Source organism: Tiliqua scincoides, chromosome 11 (genome assembly GCF_035046505.1).
Source record: "Tiliqua scincoides isolate rTilSci1 chromosome 11, rTilSci1.hap2, whole genome shotgun sequence".
NCBI classification, from domain to species: domain Eukaryota; kingdom Metazoa; phylum Chordata; class Lepidosauria; order Squamata; family Scincidae; genus Tiliqua; species Tiliqua scincoides.
Genome location: NC_089831.1, coordinates 2,468,226 through 2,489,124, shown reverse-complemented (window position 1 = coordinate 2,489,124; position 20,899 = coordinate 2,468,226). Strand labels below are relative to the sequence as shown.

The window sequence follows — 20,899 nt, the reverse complement described above, 5'->3', positions numbered from 1 at the left end:
ATGCTATCTATAGACAATTACTGTCATTTAGTACTATCAGTGAACACTTAACAGATGCACGGTCTTGATAGTTATGACTAATGAGTAAAATGAATGTGGGCTTCGTTCTGTTTTAATTATTTAGTAATTGTTTTTATAATTATGATTTCAGATGTTAATGAGGGCAGAAAATGTTAAAAGTTCACTGCTTCCATTTCATGTGTGGTCTAGGTCTGCATCTCATTACTTTTTGAACCTGTCTCAACTTCAATTCAGCTGTGTGTTTGTAAGAAAATAAGTTTTAGTTATAGAAGTGCTGTCCTAAATTTTGAAACTCGAGTCTCTTTCACAAGTTTAGCCACGCTTTAGAAACGTCCTTTGCTGCCTGCTTCATAGTTTGGTGATCCTCGTGTCTTCCTTACTTGTGTAACTCAGTAGGTTATTGTAATCTTCCTTTTGGCATCATTTGCTATGGTTATATCACAAGAAGGGAATAATGCCCTGCTTATATGAACAGGCAAGAGGTTGGTTATATGAAAGGGAGAGAGCCTCTCTCTTGTACATTCAGTGCAGCTTGATCACTTGCAAGGTGAAAAGATATATCTTTTGAACTATGTATATTAACTAGGTAAGTCAACATATACCGCCTTGAAACAGGACACAGATAAGGTCTCATCCGAGGTTTTCTGTTCACCAGGTTATGAAGCTTGCCGAATTCTGTGTATTCTTTTCTAATACTAAATGGTTATTGGTTTATATTTTTCTGACTCATTTTTGACAGAGTTCCTTGGCAGAAACGTTGGACAGCAGTGGAAGCTCAGATGCCCAAAGAACAGACATGATATATACAATCGAGGATGTCCCTCCCTGGTATCTCTGCATATTTTTGGGCCTACAGGTATGGTAAAAATGTATTGTGACCATACTTTGCATTTGCAGTTATTGGTTGTTGGAAAATAAAACACCTGAATTAAGGATTCTTGGTACCGATGTTACACTACAAGCAGCCTTATATTCAGTTTTAGTTCTCTGGTTTTAATTACCAAAGTGTATTGGGAAGGTGAGATTCATATTGTTACAACACAGCAACAAAATATAGGTATGTGGATCCTGGGAAGAAGTGAAATGAAGAGCTCTTGAACCTTTTGGAAGCAGGGAAGTATTTGTACCTGCTGCTTATACAGTATAGGCAATTTTCTGCGTGGTTTATAAGGGCACCTCAGTCCCCAAAGCTTACCCTGCCCTATTATTGGGTGCCATGATTTTGGTATAACAGTTATATAATCCATATTCTTCTGCACCATTGTCCTGTCAGTGGATGATATGGATCTGCCAATTTTGTAACCATAATAAGATGTCTGAGAAACAATTATGGAGCAGCAGATTGGAGCCCCGTTAAGCACAACAAGGATGAACACATTTGATACATGGGCACCATTTATGGGGGATTTTCCTGAACAGGCTCCACGGTCATGAATTTCTGTGCTCTTGAGAAGTTTCCATGTTGGTGAGGTTTCAAGAAGTTGAGTCTAATCTACATGGATATTTTTCAGTTCTACACCCTGGTTTTATTGTTAATGCCAGTGGTACTCACTTTTCTGGCCAGTGGCACCCTTTACCTCCGTGGCTGTTGGCCATGACTCCCCATCATGTTCCTGAGGGCTGGAAATGACATCATTAAACAGGAAGTGGCCAGAAATATTAACTATATTAAATATAATATTATAATATTATTTTTATTATAATATAATATTAAATATATATTACCTATATTAATAGTAATTATATTAATCATATCATTAGTTAAATGCAGATCTTAAAAATATATTATTAATACACAGCAATACACATGCTTTATAAATGATCAGCTGCTGATCACTGTTGGAGACAGGATGTTGGAGTAGGTAGATTTTGTCTGGTCCAGGAGGACTCATTTTTTTAAACTTTGTAAGCATACCAATAGAAATGTTTTATCAAATGAACTTTGTGAACAACCAGTCTGACCAACATTACGCGCACGCACCCCTGTGGACCCCAATCCAACTAGTCATTTCTCCCATTCTCCTTGGATAGGATTGAATGCTTTATTAATTTAATGAAATTAAATTTTTCCAGCAGCTGGTGGGGAAAACAAAAATAGACCATGAAAATATATCAGAGCTGATAAGAGTTTGGTTAGGAAGCTGATTTGTCTCCTATACTAGGAGCCGCACAGCTCAAGCCTATGCATGTCTACTCAGAAGTAAGTCCCATTAGAGTCTTGTGGCTTATTCCCAGGAAAGTGTGGATAGGATTGGGCTGGCAATCACTTCATCAATGGCTGATAAGTATTCCCTTCAAATAGCAAGATTCATCACTTTAAAAATACAGCCTCTCCTCTTCAGTCAAACAACAAGATTAATAAATCACTTTAAAAATAGTACCCGTTTTCTGCTCCTGGCCAAGTAAAGTGTGTGTTTCTCTCTCTCCCCCCCCCCCTTTGCCAACTGCATGGAAACAACTTTAAGACCCCTGGTGACTGGTAAAATAGAAAGCATTTTATTTGGGGAGGGGGAGGAAAGTGGGAAGGTTTCGAAAGGGGGGATCGAAAGGGGGGATTAGACAAGGTTCAAGGAGGGTTTCTTTCTGATGGTCAGGTCAGCAAGGACAAGGACTGCAAAATGAACATGCTTGGTACTTACCAGATGGGGGTTGAAGAGCTTTGGAAACAACATGCGGCGAACACAGAAGGCTGCAGCCTCGGAGTGGAGGGAGAAGAGGGCGGGGGGGCGGCAGCCACTCTCGCAGCTGAGCAACTCCCGTTTCTTCTGTTTAAAAAAATAAAACGCAGACGACGGACAGAAGATGGGCTCATATTCTACCCAGGGCTGTGACTGTATCGCTGCGAGAGGACATCCCACGCCTCCCCTTTGAGTTCATGGTGCCTCCCTAAAGAGCTGCGCCACACAGTTTGAATAACACTGGTTAATGCCAATAAAGGATTGATTGATTGATTGATTGATTGATTGATTGATTGATTGATGTTGGTGAGGTTTCTGCAGGGGATGTTTCAGGTGCTCCTCCGTTGTGGAAGGAAGAGTGGAGAGAGAGAGAGAGTGTGTGCATGTGCGCATTGCTGTTTAGATTTTATTCCTTAAGAGGCAAAATATCTTTGACCTGCGCTGTTGAGAAGATTGCTGTATGAGCCTTCCAAGCTGCATCAGGAAGTGCCTTGGGGCTATGGATTCCTTTGCTTGTAATTATGCTTTCAATTTAATAAGAACATCTATCCAAATTATTTATCTAGATTTAGAGCTGCTCCAAGCCTTTATGAATGTAAGGAGCTGCCTTATTAATAATAATAATAATAATAACAACAACAGGTATTTATATACTGCCTTTCTTGGTCTTTATTCAAGACTTTATTCAAGGCGGTTTATATAGGCAGGCTTTATTTAAATCCCTTATTAAATAGGGATTTTTACAATTTGAAATAAGGTTCTTTCTTTCAAGAACCACTACATTCAGGTGTTCCATTCCGATCTGGCTTCACATTCTGGCCTCCATCCTCCCACGCTCAGAGCAGATGGAATAGCTCGGCTTCAGCTTGTCAGCTGCTTCAAGGTCGCACGGTGCCGGTGGCCTCGAACTGGCGACCTTGTGGATGTTATCTTCAGGCAGACGGAGGCTCTACCCTCTAGACCAGACCTCCTGCCCATTATATAATAACTCACAACGTTGGTCCATCTAACCCAGCATGGACTGCTCTAACTGGCTGCAGTTGTAGGTCTCAGGCAAGGGTCTTTCCCCACTTTGTTCTTGGAGACGTTTTGACTGAAGATGTCAGCATTTCAACGTAGAACCTCTTGACATGCAAAATTTGTGTGTGCTCACTGAGCCATGGCCCCTCCACCATGTTTGACACATCCACATTGCAGAATAGAATACATTAACCACAGTAACTATTATTGCTTGTCCAATATACTAACTGTATATTGATATTTGCCTAGTCTTTAACAGGAATCTGTCAAAGTGAAGTTCGATGTTATTGCTTCGGTTAAGGGTGAGGTGCTTCTGTGAGGGCTGTAGTTACTAACATATTGCACAGATTGTGGTTATTGTCTTAGTACAATGGTTCCCCAACTTTTTCGACTGGTGGCTTCTCCTGAGCCGTTAGTCGTGGCTCCCCATTAGGGCTACAGTCCTATACATTATATAGGGTGGCGGATTTTTCGTGAGGATTCCATGGCTCCCTTCTGGTTCTATTACTCTCCAGTGAGCTACAGCTAGTTTGAGTAGCACTGGTCTTGATGTATAAGCCATTAAACGTCTATGTACTTTTATTCTGAGTTCCTTTGCAAGTTCTGATTCTGACTTCCTAGATCACTTTTGTGTATGCAGCGCTAAAACCTCTACTTTAAAACATATTCTTTGAATCGAAGCTGAGTAAAATCAGTTATTGGCTTTCCTCTGGTGTGTGTTATCAGGAATTTGCCCTACCATATACTTTTTATCATTATTAGTTAAATGCCATTTTCTTTATAAAGGATTTTAGGATTTAGGTGCAAAATATGAGAACTGTTTGTTATCCATAAATGGAATGTAATTGATGGTCTCTCTGAAGTATTTTAATTTGATCAATTGAGTGTGTTAAAAATGGGAAAATGTATGCACTAGGAAAATGGGATTTGGAGCAGAATGACTACTAGCAACGGCACAAATTGAAAGCAATAACATATATTGAATAGAAATGTTACAAATCTTTGTTTACAGCACTACCTGACCTGCTTCAGTGGCACCATAGCAGTACCCTTCTTGCTAGCAGATGCCATGTGTGTGGGCTTTGACCAATGGGCTACCAGTCAGCTGATTGGGACCATATTCTTCTGTGTGGGAATCACAACTTTGTTACAAACAACTTTTGGATGCAGGTGAGTTTGAGGATAATAATTGATGATGTATTAACTGTTTAAAGGTACAGATTCTCAAAAATAGACCACGAAAGTAACAGAACTGTCTGAATAAACATGGTCAAGCCAGTAGGATAGCTCCTACTACAAAGCACTAAGTTTTGTAGGGTGTGCAAGCAGCCCCTCCCTCCAGAGCCATTCCAGGTGGGGGGAGAAAACCAGAGGTGAACTTCATCTACCCGAAAAGGGGTCATACTGTGACCGGGTTCTTCCTTGTTTATAAAAGCCTCTCTGACCAGTTTGGAAATTTTTACTCACCATAGGAAACTTGGCAAGTAGCTATTTTTAAGCATGGGCTCGTGGATGGAACACAGTGTTTTATGCTAGTCTCTCTCTTTGTGCACAAAAACACCTTTTGTGGTAGAAGGGAATTATGAATTATGAATTGTTGAATTATGTTTCAACATTACTATCAAAGCCCAAGATGAATTTTAATATATAGTACAGGTCCAGCCTATTTATACACGTATTTTTAATACACGGATTTGACTCAACACAAATGGCCCCTGCAAATGAGAAGGAATGTGCCCTGGAGAAGGGGAAAAATGCACCCCTTTAAAATCAGTTTAAAAAACTGAACAGTCCTTTAACAATAGCCTCCTTAATGAGAGAGAGAGAGAGAGAGAGAGGGCAGTTGGCTGACAATTCATCAGTCCTTCCCTGAGCACTGAAAGATACTTTGCATTGGTGAAGGGAGGGGTGAAGCCTTTCTAAGCACTTTGAGAGAGACTGATTGTTGGATTGTCCTCTTAATGACTCTATCTTAACATCATAAAGGTCAGCAAAGCTGTTTTTAAATCACTGGAGCAAAGAAACTTTGTTTTTTAAATTGATTTGCTATAGTTCATTTTTTTTTGCCATCCAACAGAACCTGCAACAATAATGAGGCTCAACCTGTACTTAAATATTTGGAAAATAAAGGTTTCTACCTAGTTTGTTTTGGTCTGTCCTTAAGAATCAATGCTAAGAATCAATGCTAAGAAATTTTAAGTAGCATTGTCTTTCTGCCACTGTTGGAAAAAGATGCTTTTTTTTTCTTGTCTTGTAGTTGTATAGTTAGTTAGCTGAAAAAGAGAGTGTTTGCTGCTGCTTGCAAATTTGCTAAGGGAATCTTTTTTTATTCTTTTCTTTTTGTGAACTGCCCTGCCCTGTAATTTAAAGTGAACCAAATCTTGAAAACAATTATTTTGAGTTCAAAGGTAGTATATCATGTGTGTTGGTATCGTGTGTGTTGGTATCATGCGTGATAACTAACATTTGCAGACTGGTGTAGCTTGGACCATGGTGGCGTTGCCTGTGTGACACTAATCATGATTAAGACAAACTGGGAAGAGAAGGGATAGTGTGTGCAAGATTCCACATTTCTGTCTTCTGAATTGTCACATCTGCACCAGGCTATAGTGAAGTTCTCTTTTCCACTCCCTTTTTCTTTAAACCAAACTGTACTGTATTTGAAAGATCAAATTCCGGTGGTACAGAAATACTTCATTGCTGAGTTCAGCCGATTACCTAGTACAGTTCTGATTATCGTCTCCATTCTGATTCTGCAAATCCAAGTTGTTTACACAAGTATGTCCTAATCCATAAGTCTGTTAAGGGTTTAGATGAGAAGTCTCATAATTTGGAAGGTTAAGCTCATTCCTGAAACTATTCCAAATTACATCAGCTCTTTGAAGTAACTGTAATTTGAATTCTGACTGATCTTGTACAGTATGTCTATGTAAGCTGCTATAATCAGAATTCCAATTGCTTGAAATGAATGCTGAAATGTTAATTATTACTTTGGCTAAATAGATGAACTTGGTATCAGAGCATAAACAAATAGTTGGGTGCACACATCTGTGTTGAAATTTGCTGTGTTGCCATGTCAAGATTTTTTTTTTCCAGCTTTTGAATCATTGTAAAGTGTGTCCTGTTTTGGAATGCCTCACATGAACACCTATTTAAATAACAAATTGGCATCAAATTTTTATTCAGTTACAGATGCATATGCACATCAAGGTGCTCCTGTGTGATGTTGGTTTTTGGCAAATAATACAATAAGCTGTGAGTCAATTTAGGGCGCAATCCTAGCCCTCACTTGGGCCAACGCAAGTCCCTTACGCCAGCCCAAGAGTGTTGCAAAAGTGTCATAAAGCACTTTTGTGCCACTCTGAAGGGAGTTAGGCTGGTGCACAGACACCTCCCCTCACCACCATGGGCCATAGAGGACGGGTGAGTTGTGCCGACCAAGCTCAGCTGGTGCAGGAGCCTGGGGGGGCAGGGAGGAGGCAGGAGAGAGGCGTTCCAGAGCAGGAGAAGGGTGGGCAGCGGGTGTTCCCAGGGGCAGGCAGGTGGGGAGTGGGAGGCAGGGCCAGGACCCAGCGGTTATGCCGGATCCTGACCCTCATTCCCGGGCAGAATGGAACAACCTCTGGCTTCTCTGTTCTGCTCAGCTCTGTGCCATCTCCTGAGATAGTTCAGATTTGAGTAGACCCATTGGGGCTGCTGCAGCACGTCACGGGGTAAGGGGAAGCGATTCCCCTTGCCTTGAGCTGTGCTGCTTTTGGCTGCAAACTTGCACTGGATACAGCACAGGCACACCAGTCTGTCTGTTTCCAGCACAAGTTAGGATTGGGCTGTTAAAAGTTTTGGGGGGTTTTTTTTGGTTTTTTTTTTGAGAGGTGATTGTGACTGGGTTCATAGGGAAGGAAGAAATGCAATTAAGCCTACAGTTGCTAAGGCTTCCTTTAAAAAGAAACCAGTATTTGCTAGCAGTAGAAGTGCAGTTGTACAAGGTTCCGGGGGGGGGGGGGAGAGTCAGCCCCAATCATTCAAAAAAGTTCCTGTCTTAAGCGAAGCTGAATTTAGGGGCTTACTAAGAATGAGCAGGCTCACCTTCTCCTCTGCCCTCATGCACACGCAGAGAAAACATCCATCTGAACAGTAACTCTAAACCAGTGTTTTTCAACAGGTGTGTCATAGCACATTGTTGTCACATTTGTGCCACAGGTGTTTGGAGTACAACAGTTGAAAATCACGGAAAAACTAGGTTCTGTGGTTCTTGTCCCTCTGCTTCCACTGGACAGACAGAGGGACAGACAATTGGTGACTACAGACAGAGTCTGCTGGAAGCAGAGAGTGATGTCACAAGAGGTGAAGACCATAGAAGGCAGTGCACCACGAGAAGAAAAATGTTGAAATTGCTGTTCTTAAGCACTTGGTGATGTCATTTTTGAAGAATGTTTTTAATTGCATGTACTTAATTAGGGGACTGTTGAAAGGGTAGATGAATGTGTATGGGCAGGAGAGGAGAGGTAGCAGCTTTGCTTCGGGCACAACACGGTGGCCAAAAAGCACCCACAATTTTGAGTCATCCACTCAGTGCACCTTTCTGCTCATGCCAAGAATAAGGTTCAGATGCTTTCTGTGTTGGAGACTGGATACCATGTAGTTTTCCTGTATGTTTGTACCATTTGTGCTGTCTTTACTAATGGCCATTTCAATGTCCGTTTGTGTTCAATTAGGGGAGGGTGTGGGTCATTGTTCAGAAGCTGGTTTTACAGTATGCCTCCTGGACAAACATGTTTATAAAGTGTACAGGTTGAGTCTCATTATTCGTGTGGGTTCCAGTCCCAGAACTCAGGTGGATGGCAAAAATCACACTATAGCAAATCAATTTAAAAAACAAAGTGCCTTTGCTCAGGTAATTTAAAAATAGCCTTGCTGACCTTTGTGATGTTAAGACAGAGTCATTAAGACCTCAATCCAACAGTCTCTCTCCAGACCCATAGAAAGGATTATCCTTCTTTGTGTTCTGGGGGAAGGGAGGGGGTCACTTGGAGAAAGATTGATTGATGGGTTGTCAGTTGGCTGCCCTCTCTCTAACTATTGTAAAGGACTGTTTTCCTTTCATTTAAAGGGCCCTTCTCATCTTGTTGAGATAAAAATCTCTACAACCTAAGAAAAGCATTTTAAAGGGGTGCATTTTCCCCCTTCTCCAGGGATCAGCACATTCCTTCTCATTCTTGTTGAGTCAAATTCGTGTATAAAAAATTCAGTGTATAACAAGGTTGAACCTGTATATAAATTGCATGGTGATTTCCTATCATCATGGCAGACAATACACATACATTTGCACCTCACAAACATTAGTATGTTGTGTCAACAGTTACATGGAGGCCTGAGTACAATGCAGGCCACCATGGTTAGAGTTTAAAAAAAACATAGCAAGTTTAACCTGCCACATCTTAAAGGCTTGGTCAGGTAGGAACATTATTTAGGCCCAAATCCTAACCAACTTTTCAGCACTGGCATAGCTGTGCCATTGGGACATGTGCTGTATCCTGCAGTTGGGAGGCACTCACAGAGACCTCCTCAAATTAAGGGAATGTTTGTTCCCTTACCTTGGAGCTGCATTGCTCTTATGTGGTGCTGGAAAGTGGGTTAGGATTGTACCCTTGGATAACTAATAAAATGAACGGAATAAAGTAACCTCTCAAAGTGAAATGCTTTTAATACATGAGTGTGCATATTGGTCGGGAAGCTGCTGAGAGTGCCTTTCTCTGATTTCTCATTGAAGGGGTCTGGCTTTTGGATGCAATACATTAGAAGAAGCTCTTAATCAATTCTAAGGTAGTGATAGGATGTGGTAAGGTGGTGGCCTCTGATGCGACAAAATGCTCTACAATTGAAATAGATTCTTTCAAATTCCCCACTCTTTAAAGAGCCAGGTCTTCACTAGTTGCCAGAGGGCGTGTAGTGGCTGCGCCATATGGACCTCTCTAGGGAGGGTATTCCAGAGTGTTGGCTCCATAACCAAAAATGCCCTGTTGGCTCAGGTACCTTGAGCGTTTCTTAAAGATTAACTAGAATGTTTGTGGAAGTCGCTTATAAAAGAAGGTGATCCATAAGGTACCCACTTCCTAAGCTGTTGGGACTCGGAAGGTGAGAACCAGTACCTTGAATGTAGACTGGATGCAAATTGGTAGCCGGTTCAGTTCAAATATGACTGTCCCATCCTGGAAAATAGTCTGGTGTGGCACTTTGGATCAGTGGACTTCTTTGGGTACCTAACAAGTTACAGAGTGCCTTCCTGCAGTCCAGTACTGAGTTGCACTGGCCAGGTTAATTTTCTCTGAGGAGGGAATTATTAAAAGTAATGTCATGCCTGTTTCATTCATGGTTGCCAAAATCCTGTTGAGGAACTGATGAAGAACTGAAGCTGTGATAATGGCCTGTTCAAAGCCATCAAGTTATTGTCTATAGCAGTGGTTCTCAAACTGGTGGGTTGCAACCCACCAGTTCGTGTAACACTTACCCTGTCCCTTTAAGGTGTGGGAGGCAGCAACATGATCCCCAGGTTCACATCGCTAAGAGGGGCGAGAGGGGTGCTTTGCACTTACCTTTTACAATGTAGGGCTGCAGCAGGCTGCAGGAGGTGCGGGGAGCCCTGTGCAGCGCTCCCCGACACGCTGCACAGGGCTCCCTGCACCTCCTGCAGCCTGCTGCAGCCCTACATTGTAAAAAGTAAGTGCAAGGCGCCCCCCTTAGCGACACGATCCTGGGGATCGCGTCACTGCCCTAGCCCCTCCCCCACAAGAACTTACTGAGGGAGTAAGTTTGAGAACCACTGGTCTATAGGTTAGAAAGTCAACTCCTGGGGTGCATGTCAACATTTCTTGTAGTCTGGTGCAGCCAATTTTAACTTGTGCAAGAAGATCCTCTTCTTGATATTCATAGGAAATTTCAGGTCAATCTATGATGCTGTCACACAAAGGTAACCCATTTCCTTTTCCTTTTGATTCTGCTTCCCTCAGGTTACCCTTGTTTCAAGCTAGCGCTTTTGCATTCTTGGCTCCAGCCAGAGCTATTCTATCCTTGGACAAGTGGAAATGCAATAACACAGGTAAGCAAACTCCTCTTCATTGATGAGAGCAGAGTGAAAGTTCAAAGGGATGAAAGTTGTTTTAACATGAGATTGTAGTATGAAATAATGTTATTTTAAAGCAAGTTGTGCTGCTGAATTTTTGCTTACCTGGAATCCAGTGGCACATTCCTTAGCCTGCCCTCATGGATTTGAAGAGGATTCCTAGAACACTTACTGAAGTCAGAAATTCCTTACAGAGCCAGAAATTCCTTTAACACTGGGCCTCCTCAGAGGACTTGGCAATGCCTGCCAGCCCCCTTTGGGGGCCTGGGTGGTCCTGTAGCAGTGATTTTCAACCTTTTTCTTCTTATGCCACACTGACCTCTCTGGTCTTTGCTTCTTGTGATGCCACTTCCAGCTCCTGGAAGGCTCTTCCGAGTTCTGTGGCTCTGTTTCCAGGGCATCTGTTGGTGGCAATAAATTGTCTGCCCTTTTCCTCTGTCAGCTCTGCCAGCAGAGTGTCAAAAATTCGGAAAATGCCTAACTCCACTCTGGTGGCGTCTCTGTCTCTCTCTCAAACATACACACAAACGCACACACTCAACAAACAAAAAAGAAACAATTCTTTACATATTCATTAATTTTTTTAAACAGTCCAATCATGTGCAGTACTACGTATTATTTGACATAATTACAAAAATGAAATATGAGTAAAACAAACCCTTTGGTGAATGCTGGCACGTCACCGAAAATGCAGTGGCCTGTCACCTTTGACAGAAGTGTCATAAGTTTGTCATCACTTGACAGTTCTTTACTACAGACAGTTGCCCTAGAAACAGAGCTGCAGAATCTGGAGGAGTTTTTAGCGATTTTCAACCACTGTGCTCCAAACTTTCACAGCACACATGTGGATCTTTCACAGCACACTGGTTGAAAATCACTGCTCTAGCAGATGCAAGAGTAGAGGAGCACTTGCCTCAGGCTGCTTGGAAATAGTAATTTATTATATGAGCCTTGCCAAGTGCTTTTCGACCAGTGATGTGGAGTATAGTCGAAATGCATTTGACAGTCCTTGTGCTGCTTCCAGCCACAAGGTATATGGAGGCTGTTTGCCAATTCCTTTGCTTTCCTGTTTTTTGTATCATTCTGCAAGTCCGTATGATTGGCAGACTACGTTTTGGGGCCCATGAACAAACTTGGCCACTGCTGAATTCTTTTGCGTCGTTCAACACCTTCAACTCAGCATGCTCAGAAGGGGAGGTGAATAACTTCCAAGTCCCCCACCCCCCGCATTGTTTATACAAAGATTTGCAAGGTGAGAGAGGCATCTAGTGTAGTGCAAGGCTTTTCAGTCTCCTTCACAAGTACCACGCTTGCCAGCAGGCAACAACTGTGCACAGGGGTGGGTCGCTGGCCCTGCAGTTGGTGTTCTGCTCTGCACTCTCCTTCCCCACATCATGCCTCATTTGAAGGGCCAGCAGTTACATGCCACATTTTGCCCACTAATGTACCACTGCCCCAATCTTCTCCCCTTCTGGTGGGGTCAGGCTAGGCCAGGTAGTGCCATGTTGTCACCATGGCAGTTGAACCAGCCAAGTACCACCTGCCCTATAGTATTACTGGTACCACTGGTTGAAAAGCCCTGGTCTAGTGTCACTTTCCAGCCCTAACGTCTTTGAATATATCTGCAGGGGTTTAAGTTGTGTACTTGATGCAGCATGAATGTATGTATGTTTGTTCTCTCTGTTGCCCTTTGACATTGGTTATGTTTGGTTAACAGGGCAAACAAGTTTTTTGTTTTTTAAAGGCAAAGTGTCTTTGGAAGCAGTTGGCTGACTGGCTGGCTCAGAACTTTTACTGAAGACCTGCATTAAAGTCTCTTTCAAGACTAGCTGTACTTTTACAATAAGCACAGCTATTTTTCAGGAACTAGAGCAGCAGGAGGGTCTGTGTGTTCAGTGCTAGCCTTTTCTAAAAGTGTGCTGTGTGTTTTCCCCTTAGTTTAGTAGCAGCAAAAATGTTTGAAAATAATTTTATGGAATGGTTGAGAGAACTCCAAGTTTGAAGCTGGGAAGGGGTTATTTTGTGATTTCTTGGGTTATTTTTTTGTTATTGTTGTTGCTTAAATATGATCTGATCTGGTAGGAAGTACAGTAGGTAAATGTCTTGACCTAGAGCATTCAAACTTGGATAACTCAAGATGCCTTGGCTGTCAGTTGCTTTGAAGTATCCTTGGAGTCAAAACCTGTAAAGTTCCCAGGAAAATCAAAACATATATCAAAGGAGATTGTGTTGAAGTTGTTCTTGAGGTTGTGGCTTTTTGTGTGCAGAGTGCTTTAGAGTTCTTACCTCATCATCCATACAGTAGCCCTTTGGGAAACAGGTGGGGATTTAAGCTTGAAAGAGAATGCCAATCCCCATAATCCCATGTTTGAGATTGGCATAATGAATAAGTTTCTGTTTCAGAAGTATGGAATGGGTGTGAAATGTATGTCCCAGGTTGGCCTGCCTTGGCTGGCTGCTAATTTCATGCATAGTCAGGAGATGCGGGGTAGTGGTTTTTTCAGCCAAAGTTCCAGGTGCTCCACAGTGCTCCAAACCCTCTTTCCTAAATAAATTGCAATAAAAAGTTTGAAGGCTTCACAATTCTAGAAGAATCTTGATCTTAAAGTAAGGCTGCACCACTTTCAAATACATGAACCTAAGTTTCTTTGTATAATTAGAATGGCATGATTTATGCTTTCTGGGTACAGAATCTGTTTTTGTTCATTTTGCATAGAGGTCAGGCCTTCCTGGGCATTGCTCACATTGAGTGATGGTGTTGTGTGTGAACTGCTGTAGTTTAGGTCGAATCGCCTGTAGATTGGAATGATTGCGTTTTTACATGGCCAAAGATGTGGAAATTGCACAGCAATCATAAATATAGAGCATGTGAAAAGATCCCTTGTTCTGTCTTCCTTGACCTCTTGCAGCTTTCTCAAGACATCAGTCAGGAGCTGCTGTTGAAGTCTAGCCAGCCAAATTAATTGGTGACAAATTTGGGGACTTAAAGTGCAGAAGTCGCATTATTGGTGCCATGAAATCATCCCCACACGCTGTTGATTAGAGCTGTGTCTCCTTGTATCAGTTGGGGTCACGGGCTTGGAATGTCATGTGGCATTCATGGTCAACCCTCGAAGAATGTTTCTTGGGTACAGTGAATACAGCCCATTGCATGAACAGAAATACATTTTCGTACAAGCATGAGAGGGAAAACTGTGATGAGCTTAGAGGGGGACAAAATGAAAAGGAGAATCTTTAGAACAGGGGTGTCAAACATAAGGCCCAGAGCTGGATGTGGCCCATGGAAGCTTTTTATCCGGCCGTCAGGCTCTCAGCTGCTGAGCAATGCTGAGGTGTTACTGCTAAAAGGGCAGCCCCCACGAAAATTGGGCTCTCCCATATCTTGAAATATGATCAAGATTTGCGTATTTTCTCTTCTGTCATTTGAAGTTAATGAATTCCTAAGTGAGAAAAAAGTGCTAATTTTTGGTTATGAGTTATTTAATATTATTATTATTTTATTGATTTATATCCTGCCTTTTTGCCCCATGGGCACACAAGGTGGCCTACAACAATTAAAAAATACAAAATTAACAATTAAAAATAATAATTAAAACAATTTTCAAATAATTAAAAATCTAAAAAAAAACCCCGTGGATTCTAATATAAAAGGAGAAAGAAGGCCAGCCAGCCTGTCAACAGTTAAAAGCTTTTTGAAATAAAAAGGTCTTCAGTCCATGCTGAAATATTAGCAAAGAGGGAGCAGTTCTCAATTCTAAGGGGAGAGTATTTCAAAGTTCAGGGGCCACCACCGAGAAGGCCCTCTTCCTGGCCGCCGCCCCTCTCACATCTCTTGGTGGGGGCACAGTCAAAAGGGCCCCCCCCCAGATGATCTAAGAGTACGGGCAGGATTGTAAGGAAGGAGGCGGTCCCTCAAATGCCCCAGGCCTGAGCCGTAAAGGGCTTTAAAAGTCAAAGCTAGCACCTTGAATTGGGCCCGGAACAGAACCGGCAGCCAGTGTAGTCGCCGAAGCAATGGCTCGACAGAGTCAAACCGACATGCCCCAGCAACCACACGAGCAGCCGCGTTCTGTACTAGTTGTAATTTCCGGACCGTCTTCACGTCCAGAAGGCAGCCCCACGTAGAGTGCCTTGCAATAATCTAATCTACATGTTACTAGGGCATGGGTTACTGTGGCCAGGTCTGCAGGTTAATGACATCACTTCCTGCCTAACGACATCACTTCTGGCCCTCAGCAGGCATCATGAATGCCATTCGGCCCTTGGTATGAGTTTGACACCCCTGCTTTAGTTGGTTGTCCAGAAGAAGAAGAGTATGAGTAGTAGACCTTGCCTGCTAAGAACAGGGCAGCCAAACAAGTGGGGTGAACCAGGGGTTTCCAAACTTTTTGACAGGAGGGTCACATTATCTCTCTGTGTCAGGGTTCGAAGAGAAAAGAATTAATTTACATTTAAAATTTACATAAATTTACATAAATTAATATATTGGAGATAGAACTTACATGAATGAATGAAGATTTGTCAATAGCTCAAGGCCTATAAAAGGCCTTACACAGAGCAAAGCCAGTCTTTCCTTTGCTGTCACTACTGCTTCACAGATGTGAAACAGCAAACAGTGGAGGGAGCCCTCAGCCTGCAGCTTATGCAAGAGGTCAAACAGTCGCCCTCACGCTGAGAGCAGTTGTGTAGGGCCGGTGTGGGCTCCAGTAAGTCTTCAGAGGGCCAGAGGCTCATTGAAGACTGGGGGTTTCCTGCGGGCCAGATTGGGGGTCCCTGAGGGCCACAAATGGCCCTGGGCTGGAGTTTGGGCACTCCTGGGCTAAACTGCTGTCTTTTAGGAGCAGTTCATATGAACATAAAAATGGTCTATGCCAGCCTTTTATCATCTACTGGCCAGGTGCCTTTGATCTCTTGCAAGCAAGACATGAAGGTATTATCTGTTCCTGAGTTGTTCATCCCCAGCTCCGGGTGTGACTTTCCAGAAAGGTTGGTCAGGTTGGCGAGACTTTAGGTGGCATGTCTTCTCTAATGATTTTGGACTCCAGTCTCCTTTTGGTCCCCTGCCTGAGGTATGCAGAAGGTAGATGCAAGGGCACAGACCCTGAAATGTTAGAAGAGGCATGGCATTCTTCTCTTTGTTGACATTTTTGTTTGCCATGATGACAAGTGTTTGTGTTTTGCCTTTCAAAGCTATACCGGTGACAAATGGAACCACAGAGCTGCTACACACGGAACATATCTGGTATCCCAGGATACGAGAGGTAACTCACTCCAGCGTGTTCACCGTAGCAGCTTCCCTTTAGACTCATCCAGAAGTCTGGCTGCCTCTGAACTGGGAAAACAGTTGCCCTGTTTCCTTGCTGCCCCTTTGCATGTGGCTTTTTCTGCACATTCACTTCATGCAGGTGTTTACTTTTCCTGTATGTTCATTTGTGGCTGTAAAGCCTCCCCCCAACCCAGTAAATTGCACAACAGTGCTGGTGAGAAAATACAGTTGGCTTTCTGCATCTTGCAACATGTGCAGTTGGTGCTGGGCCAGTAATAGGCAAACAACTAATCGGCTGCTATCGCCCCACTAGATCTCCTTACTCAGAAATGCAGTCAACTGCTTTGCAAGGAGAATAATCAGGGCTTTGTCTTACTATGGCTTTGTTTCTGAGAGCCAGGGAAAAGCAGTTATTTCTCCCCACAATGTTTGCCTCTCTCTTGCTGCTCAGCTTCTCCTTCCCCTCTAACACTTGGTCTTTAGATCCAAATGTCCTGTATCCTTGAGCATCTCAGGGCAGTTGTCTTGCCTCAGGAAGAAAACATCCTAGGCTCCTGTTCACATGTTGTCATGGAAACTTTCTCCCATCCCATTGCTTTGGGCTGCCAGTTGTTCCTCAACTTAAAACGTCCCCTCTCTCTTCCCCATCTTCAAACCATAGCTCCATCCCGCCAAGAGGCCTGCAGCCAAGGGGGGGCTGGCAGTCTCCTGAGACCACTGCGCTGCTCTGTGCCAGCTTCTAAAGAGCGCAAGTGACCCAATGCATCATACACTCTGCCCCTAGGAGCTAAGAGCATCACCTCCGTGGCGCCATCAGCCCTTGCCGGTCCGATCTGAGAGCTTTAAAGGTTAGCTTGGAACCCAGGTCTACCTGTATGACAGTGTGATGTGCTACTGACACAACCACACAACTGTTGTGTGTGATAGTCTAAGCAGTGTGCCTAAGCAGTGAGTTGATAAAGTTGGTAACCTTTCTGTTGAGCTGTTGGTAAGAATGTACCTCTGACCTTTACAGATATTCTTTAGCCTAGAGAACTTACTGCTTAAGCACTGGGTTGAATAACACCTGCCATTACCAAGTTCTGCCTAGGCAGTGAATTATTTGACTTGTAGTTATGACCACTACCAAAAGAAACCCCTCAATGTGCAAAAGTCTTTATAAAGAAATCTAACTGTGCGATTTGTTTTTCTCTGTGTACTCAGATTCAAGGTGCTATTATCATGTCGTCTTTGATAGAAGTTGTAATTGGGTTCCTGGGCCTCCCAGGCGCGCTCCTGAAATACATCGGGCCGTTGACTATCACACCAACTGTGGCTCTCATTGGTCTCTCTGGATTCCAGGCTGCAGGAGAGAGAGCAGGCAAACACTGGGGCATAGCCATGCTGTAAGTATGCTTGGTTCTTTCGGGGTGGAGATCTCTCCTGCTTGCTCATTCAATCTTCACCTTTTGCATTGTGTAGTTATAACTTACTCACCTGATCACGTAAAACTTCCAGTGTTGTTCACTGCAGTTCATGACAACATGCCCAATGATAGTCAATATTGTAACAATCAGGAGAGAGGGGCATAACCTGCCTTCTTCCAGTTAAGCAGTCTTGGGCAAAGACTTCTCTGTCAACGCTATGGAGATAAACTTTGCTGATGTTTGATATACCGTGCACACACACACACAATTTAAACTCATAGTAATTTTTTGTGCTGCTCTTGAGATTTCTGTCCAGGAACCCAGGGAAACCTGTTGCCAACCCACCTGGTTAGCCAACCCACCTGGTTAGCCTCACTAGCCTGTCCAAGACTGCCCTAGGCTGAGCAGAGAACAGTGCTTCTCATTGGCAGAATTCCATTCAGAAGCCAAAATGCTATTGCCAGAATCCAAGGAAGCAGAATGAATGTGTAGATCAGGCAGCACTACTTATTTGAAGTTGATCAATCGTATATCATCATGTACCAGCATTGCTAGGACTTTTCAGTTTATTCAAGGCAGTTCCATGGTTAATGTTGCGACACAGGACCTAACTTAGCAGTCTGGAGTAACGGCAGGTGAATTGGTTGCATTTGGTTGTATTTTTTGGAAGAGGCGTATCATTTTGTGGAGTTACAGCCTGTTTGTGAAACCCTTTCAGGTCTGCCCTGAGGACTATTTGATGCCCCACAGCAATTTTTCACATTCTGTTCCAAAAGGGTGCAAAATTGGCAAAACTGGAAAGACTGGAGAGGCACTCCCACACCCCAATCCAGTTGCAGTCTAGTTGCAGCAGAATGTGGATCAGGATATGCGTTTCCTATTTAATGCAGTGCATCAATATCCATGTTCAGGTATGCACATCAGTCCTCATTCTGCCAAAATTAGTCACTGTGGCTGGACGGGTTAAGGAAGCATGGCCCGGTGTCTTTGGCACTAGTGACTTTCTCACCATAACTTCAAAGTGAGGGTAATATAAGGACTTTGATGGCCTCAGTGTCAGTGTCACGTCATCAAGTCTGGATATACAGGCCTGTTATGCCATAACATTTACTGTATGATCCCAGGTTGGTTGGGATCATACAACAAAGTCTTTCTCAAGTTTATGTGTGAAAGACCTGGATTTTCTCTGTCTTTTTTGGCAAAACCCCTCCCCACCTACTTTTTTTGCGTCAAAATCAAAAGGCACTAGATCAGGGGTGCCCAAACCCCGGCCCTGGGGCCACATGTGGCCCTCGAGGCCTCTCAATGCGGCCCTCAGGGAACCCCCAGTCTCCAATGAACCTCTGGCTTTCCGGAGATTTGTTGGAGCCCGCACTGGCCCAATGCAACTGCTCTCAGCGTGAGGGCGACTGTTTGACCTCTCACCTGAGCTGTGGGATGAGAGCTCCCTCCACTGCTTGTTGTTTCATGTCTGTGATGCAGTAGCGGTGGCAAAGGGAAGGCCAGCCTTGCTTTGTGCAAGGCCTTTTATAGGCCTTGAGCTGTTGCAAGACCTTCATTCATTCATATAAGTTCATCTTTAATGTATTCATTTATGTAAACTTATATAAATTTATTCAAATTTTAAATGTAAATTAATTCTTCTCTTCCTCTGCCCCTGACACAGTGTCAGAGAGATGAAGTGGCCCTCCTGCCAAAAACTTTGGACACCCCTGCACTAGATCAAACATTTTCGAATAAAGAAAATGTAAAACTATTGAAAGTGGTTGAGAAAGTTCCTTTCAGACAAGGAAAGTTTTCTTTTTACTCACTCGTACTTAACAGAAGGTCAGGGCATCAGATGATACAGTGCAGTGAACAAACCTTTGTGCCTGTAGCTTGAAGGAGAACAAAAGTTCTGATTTATTTCCTTTGGACAAAAGGTCTGATTTTTATTTCTTAAACCAAAACTTTGTTTCGTTTGGATTATCAACCTCGTTCTTTGATAAACGGGAATATGACCGAGCCTCCTAGAATTTCAAGGAAGTTTATTTAGGATACCATGGCGGTGTTGTTGGGAGCGCATTAGGGTTTCTCAGAGCTGTTTGGCGTTCAGCCTAAAGATCTTGTTCCAGCACAAACGCTTAATGTGTGTAATGGCATAGGATGCACTGATTTGTGGACCCAGGGATTTGCTTACATGATCCTGGGCTTGACTCATTAACCTCTGAAATAGGATTGCCTGTTTAAGCAAGCTCAAGGTCAGGGAGGTTCATGGGGCAGTTGCCTTGAATCCCACGATCACTGTGCCAGGAAAAAAGTGAGTACAGGGCGAAGAGCAATTTCAGATCTCTACTAGTACAGACCAGGTGGATCTGTCCCCTTCCTAGTTCAGCTGTGGACCACAGGGTTTGTTTTTGTTTTTGTTTTTACACAGCTTGAGATAGCTGTGCATACAAAGAAGTATATTGGTCCAACTTCATTAAAAACCATTCTTGTTGCCTTTCAAAGGCTCAGGTGGCTTGCAAAAAAAAATCAGATAAGTGAAAAACGCAGCAGACAATTCAGCAGTCCCCCACACCCCACTTCAGTAGCTAGCAAGACCGAAGGCCACATGAACATAAGAACATAAGAACAGCCCCACTGGATCAGGCCATAGGCCCATCTAGTCCAGCTTCCTGTATCTCACAGCGGCCCACCAAATGCCCCAGGGAGCACACCAGATAACAAGAGACCTCATCCTGGTGCCCTCCCTTGCATCTGGCATTCTGACATAACCCATTTCTAAAATCAGGAGGTTGCGCATACACATCATGGCTTGTACCCCGTAATGGATTTTTCCTCCGGAAACTTGCCCAATCCCCTTTTAAAGGCGTCTAGGCTAGACGCCAGCACCACATCCTGTGGCAAGGAGTTCCACAGACCGACCACATGCTGAGTAAAGAAATATTTTCTTTTGTCTGTCCTAACCTGGGCAACATGAAATAGTGTTTCATAAAAAGATGAATTTCTTATTCTCCCTGGCTCTAAAGATAACAGTTCTTTCCTTTTGCAGAACTGACTTGACTATAGTCCTGCTATTGTAGTGTTGAATTTCCAATATTAAGTATAGGAGTAACCACTAGGAATTTCAGACATTTCTGCTTGCTAACATTTACCTATCTCTCTTTCTCCCTCCGCTCACCCCATCCCAGGACTATTTTCCTAGTGCTTTTATTTTCTCAGTATGCCCGGAATGTCAAATTCCCTTTGCCAATTTACAAATCCAAAAAAGGATGGACTGCATACCGGTTACAGCTTTTTAAAATGTTTCCTGTAAGTAATTTTTTTCTCCACTCAGCTTTTAGTTGCACTTGTATTCTTTGTTCTGCTCATCATTATCTAAATGGAACCTTTGTATGTGTTTTTC

At 43.2% G+C, this 20,899-nt stretch overlaps 1 protein-coding gene across 1 annotated transcript in view; it reads left to right on the top strand.

Annotated features, from left to right (window-relative positions):
- The window catches only part of SLC23A2 (solute carrier family 23 member 2), an 84,560-nt gene that overhangs the window by 44,175 nt on the left and 19,486 nt on the right, over positions 1-20,899 (top strand). Inside the window, exons 4-9 of the mRNA XM_066639427.1 lie at positions 761-877; positions 4,732-4,889; positions 10,727-10,815; positions 16,030-16,100; positions 17,309-17,490; positions 20,685-20,805. Coding sequence (XP_066495524.1) covers positions 761-877; positions 4,732-4,889; positions 10,727-10,815; positions 16,030-16,100; positions 17,309-17,490; positions 20,685-20,805 — 738 coding nt within the window. The remainder of the gene's footprint in view (positions 1-760; positions 878-4,731; positions 4,890-10,726; positions 10,816-16,029; positions 16,101-17,308; positions 17,491-20,684; positions 20,806-20,899) is intronic.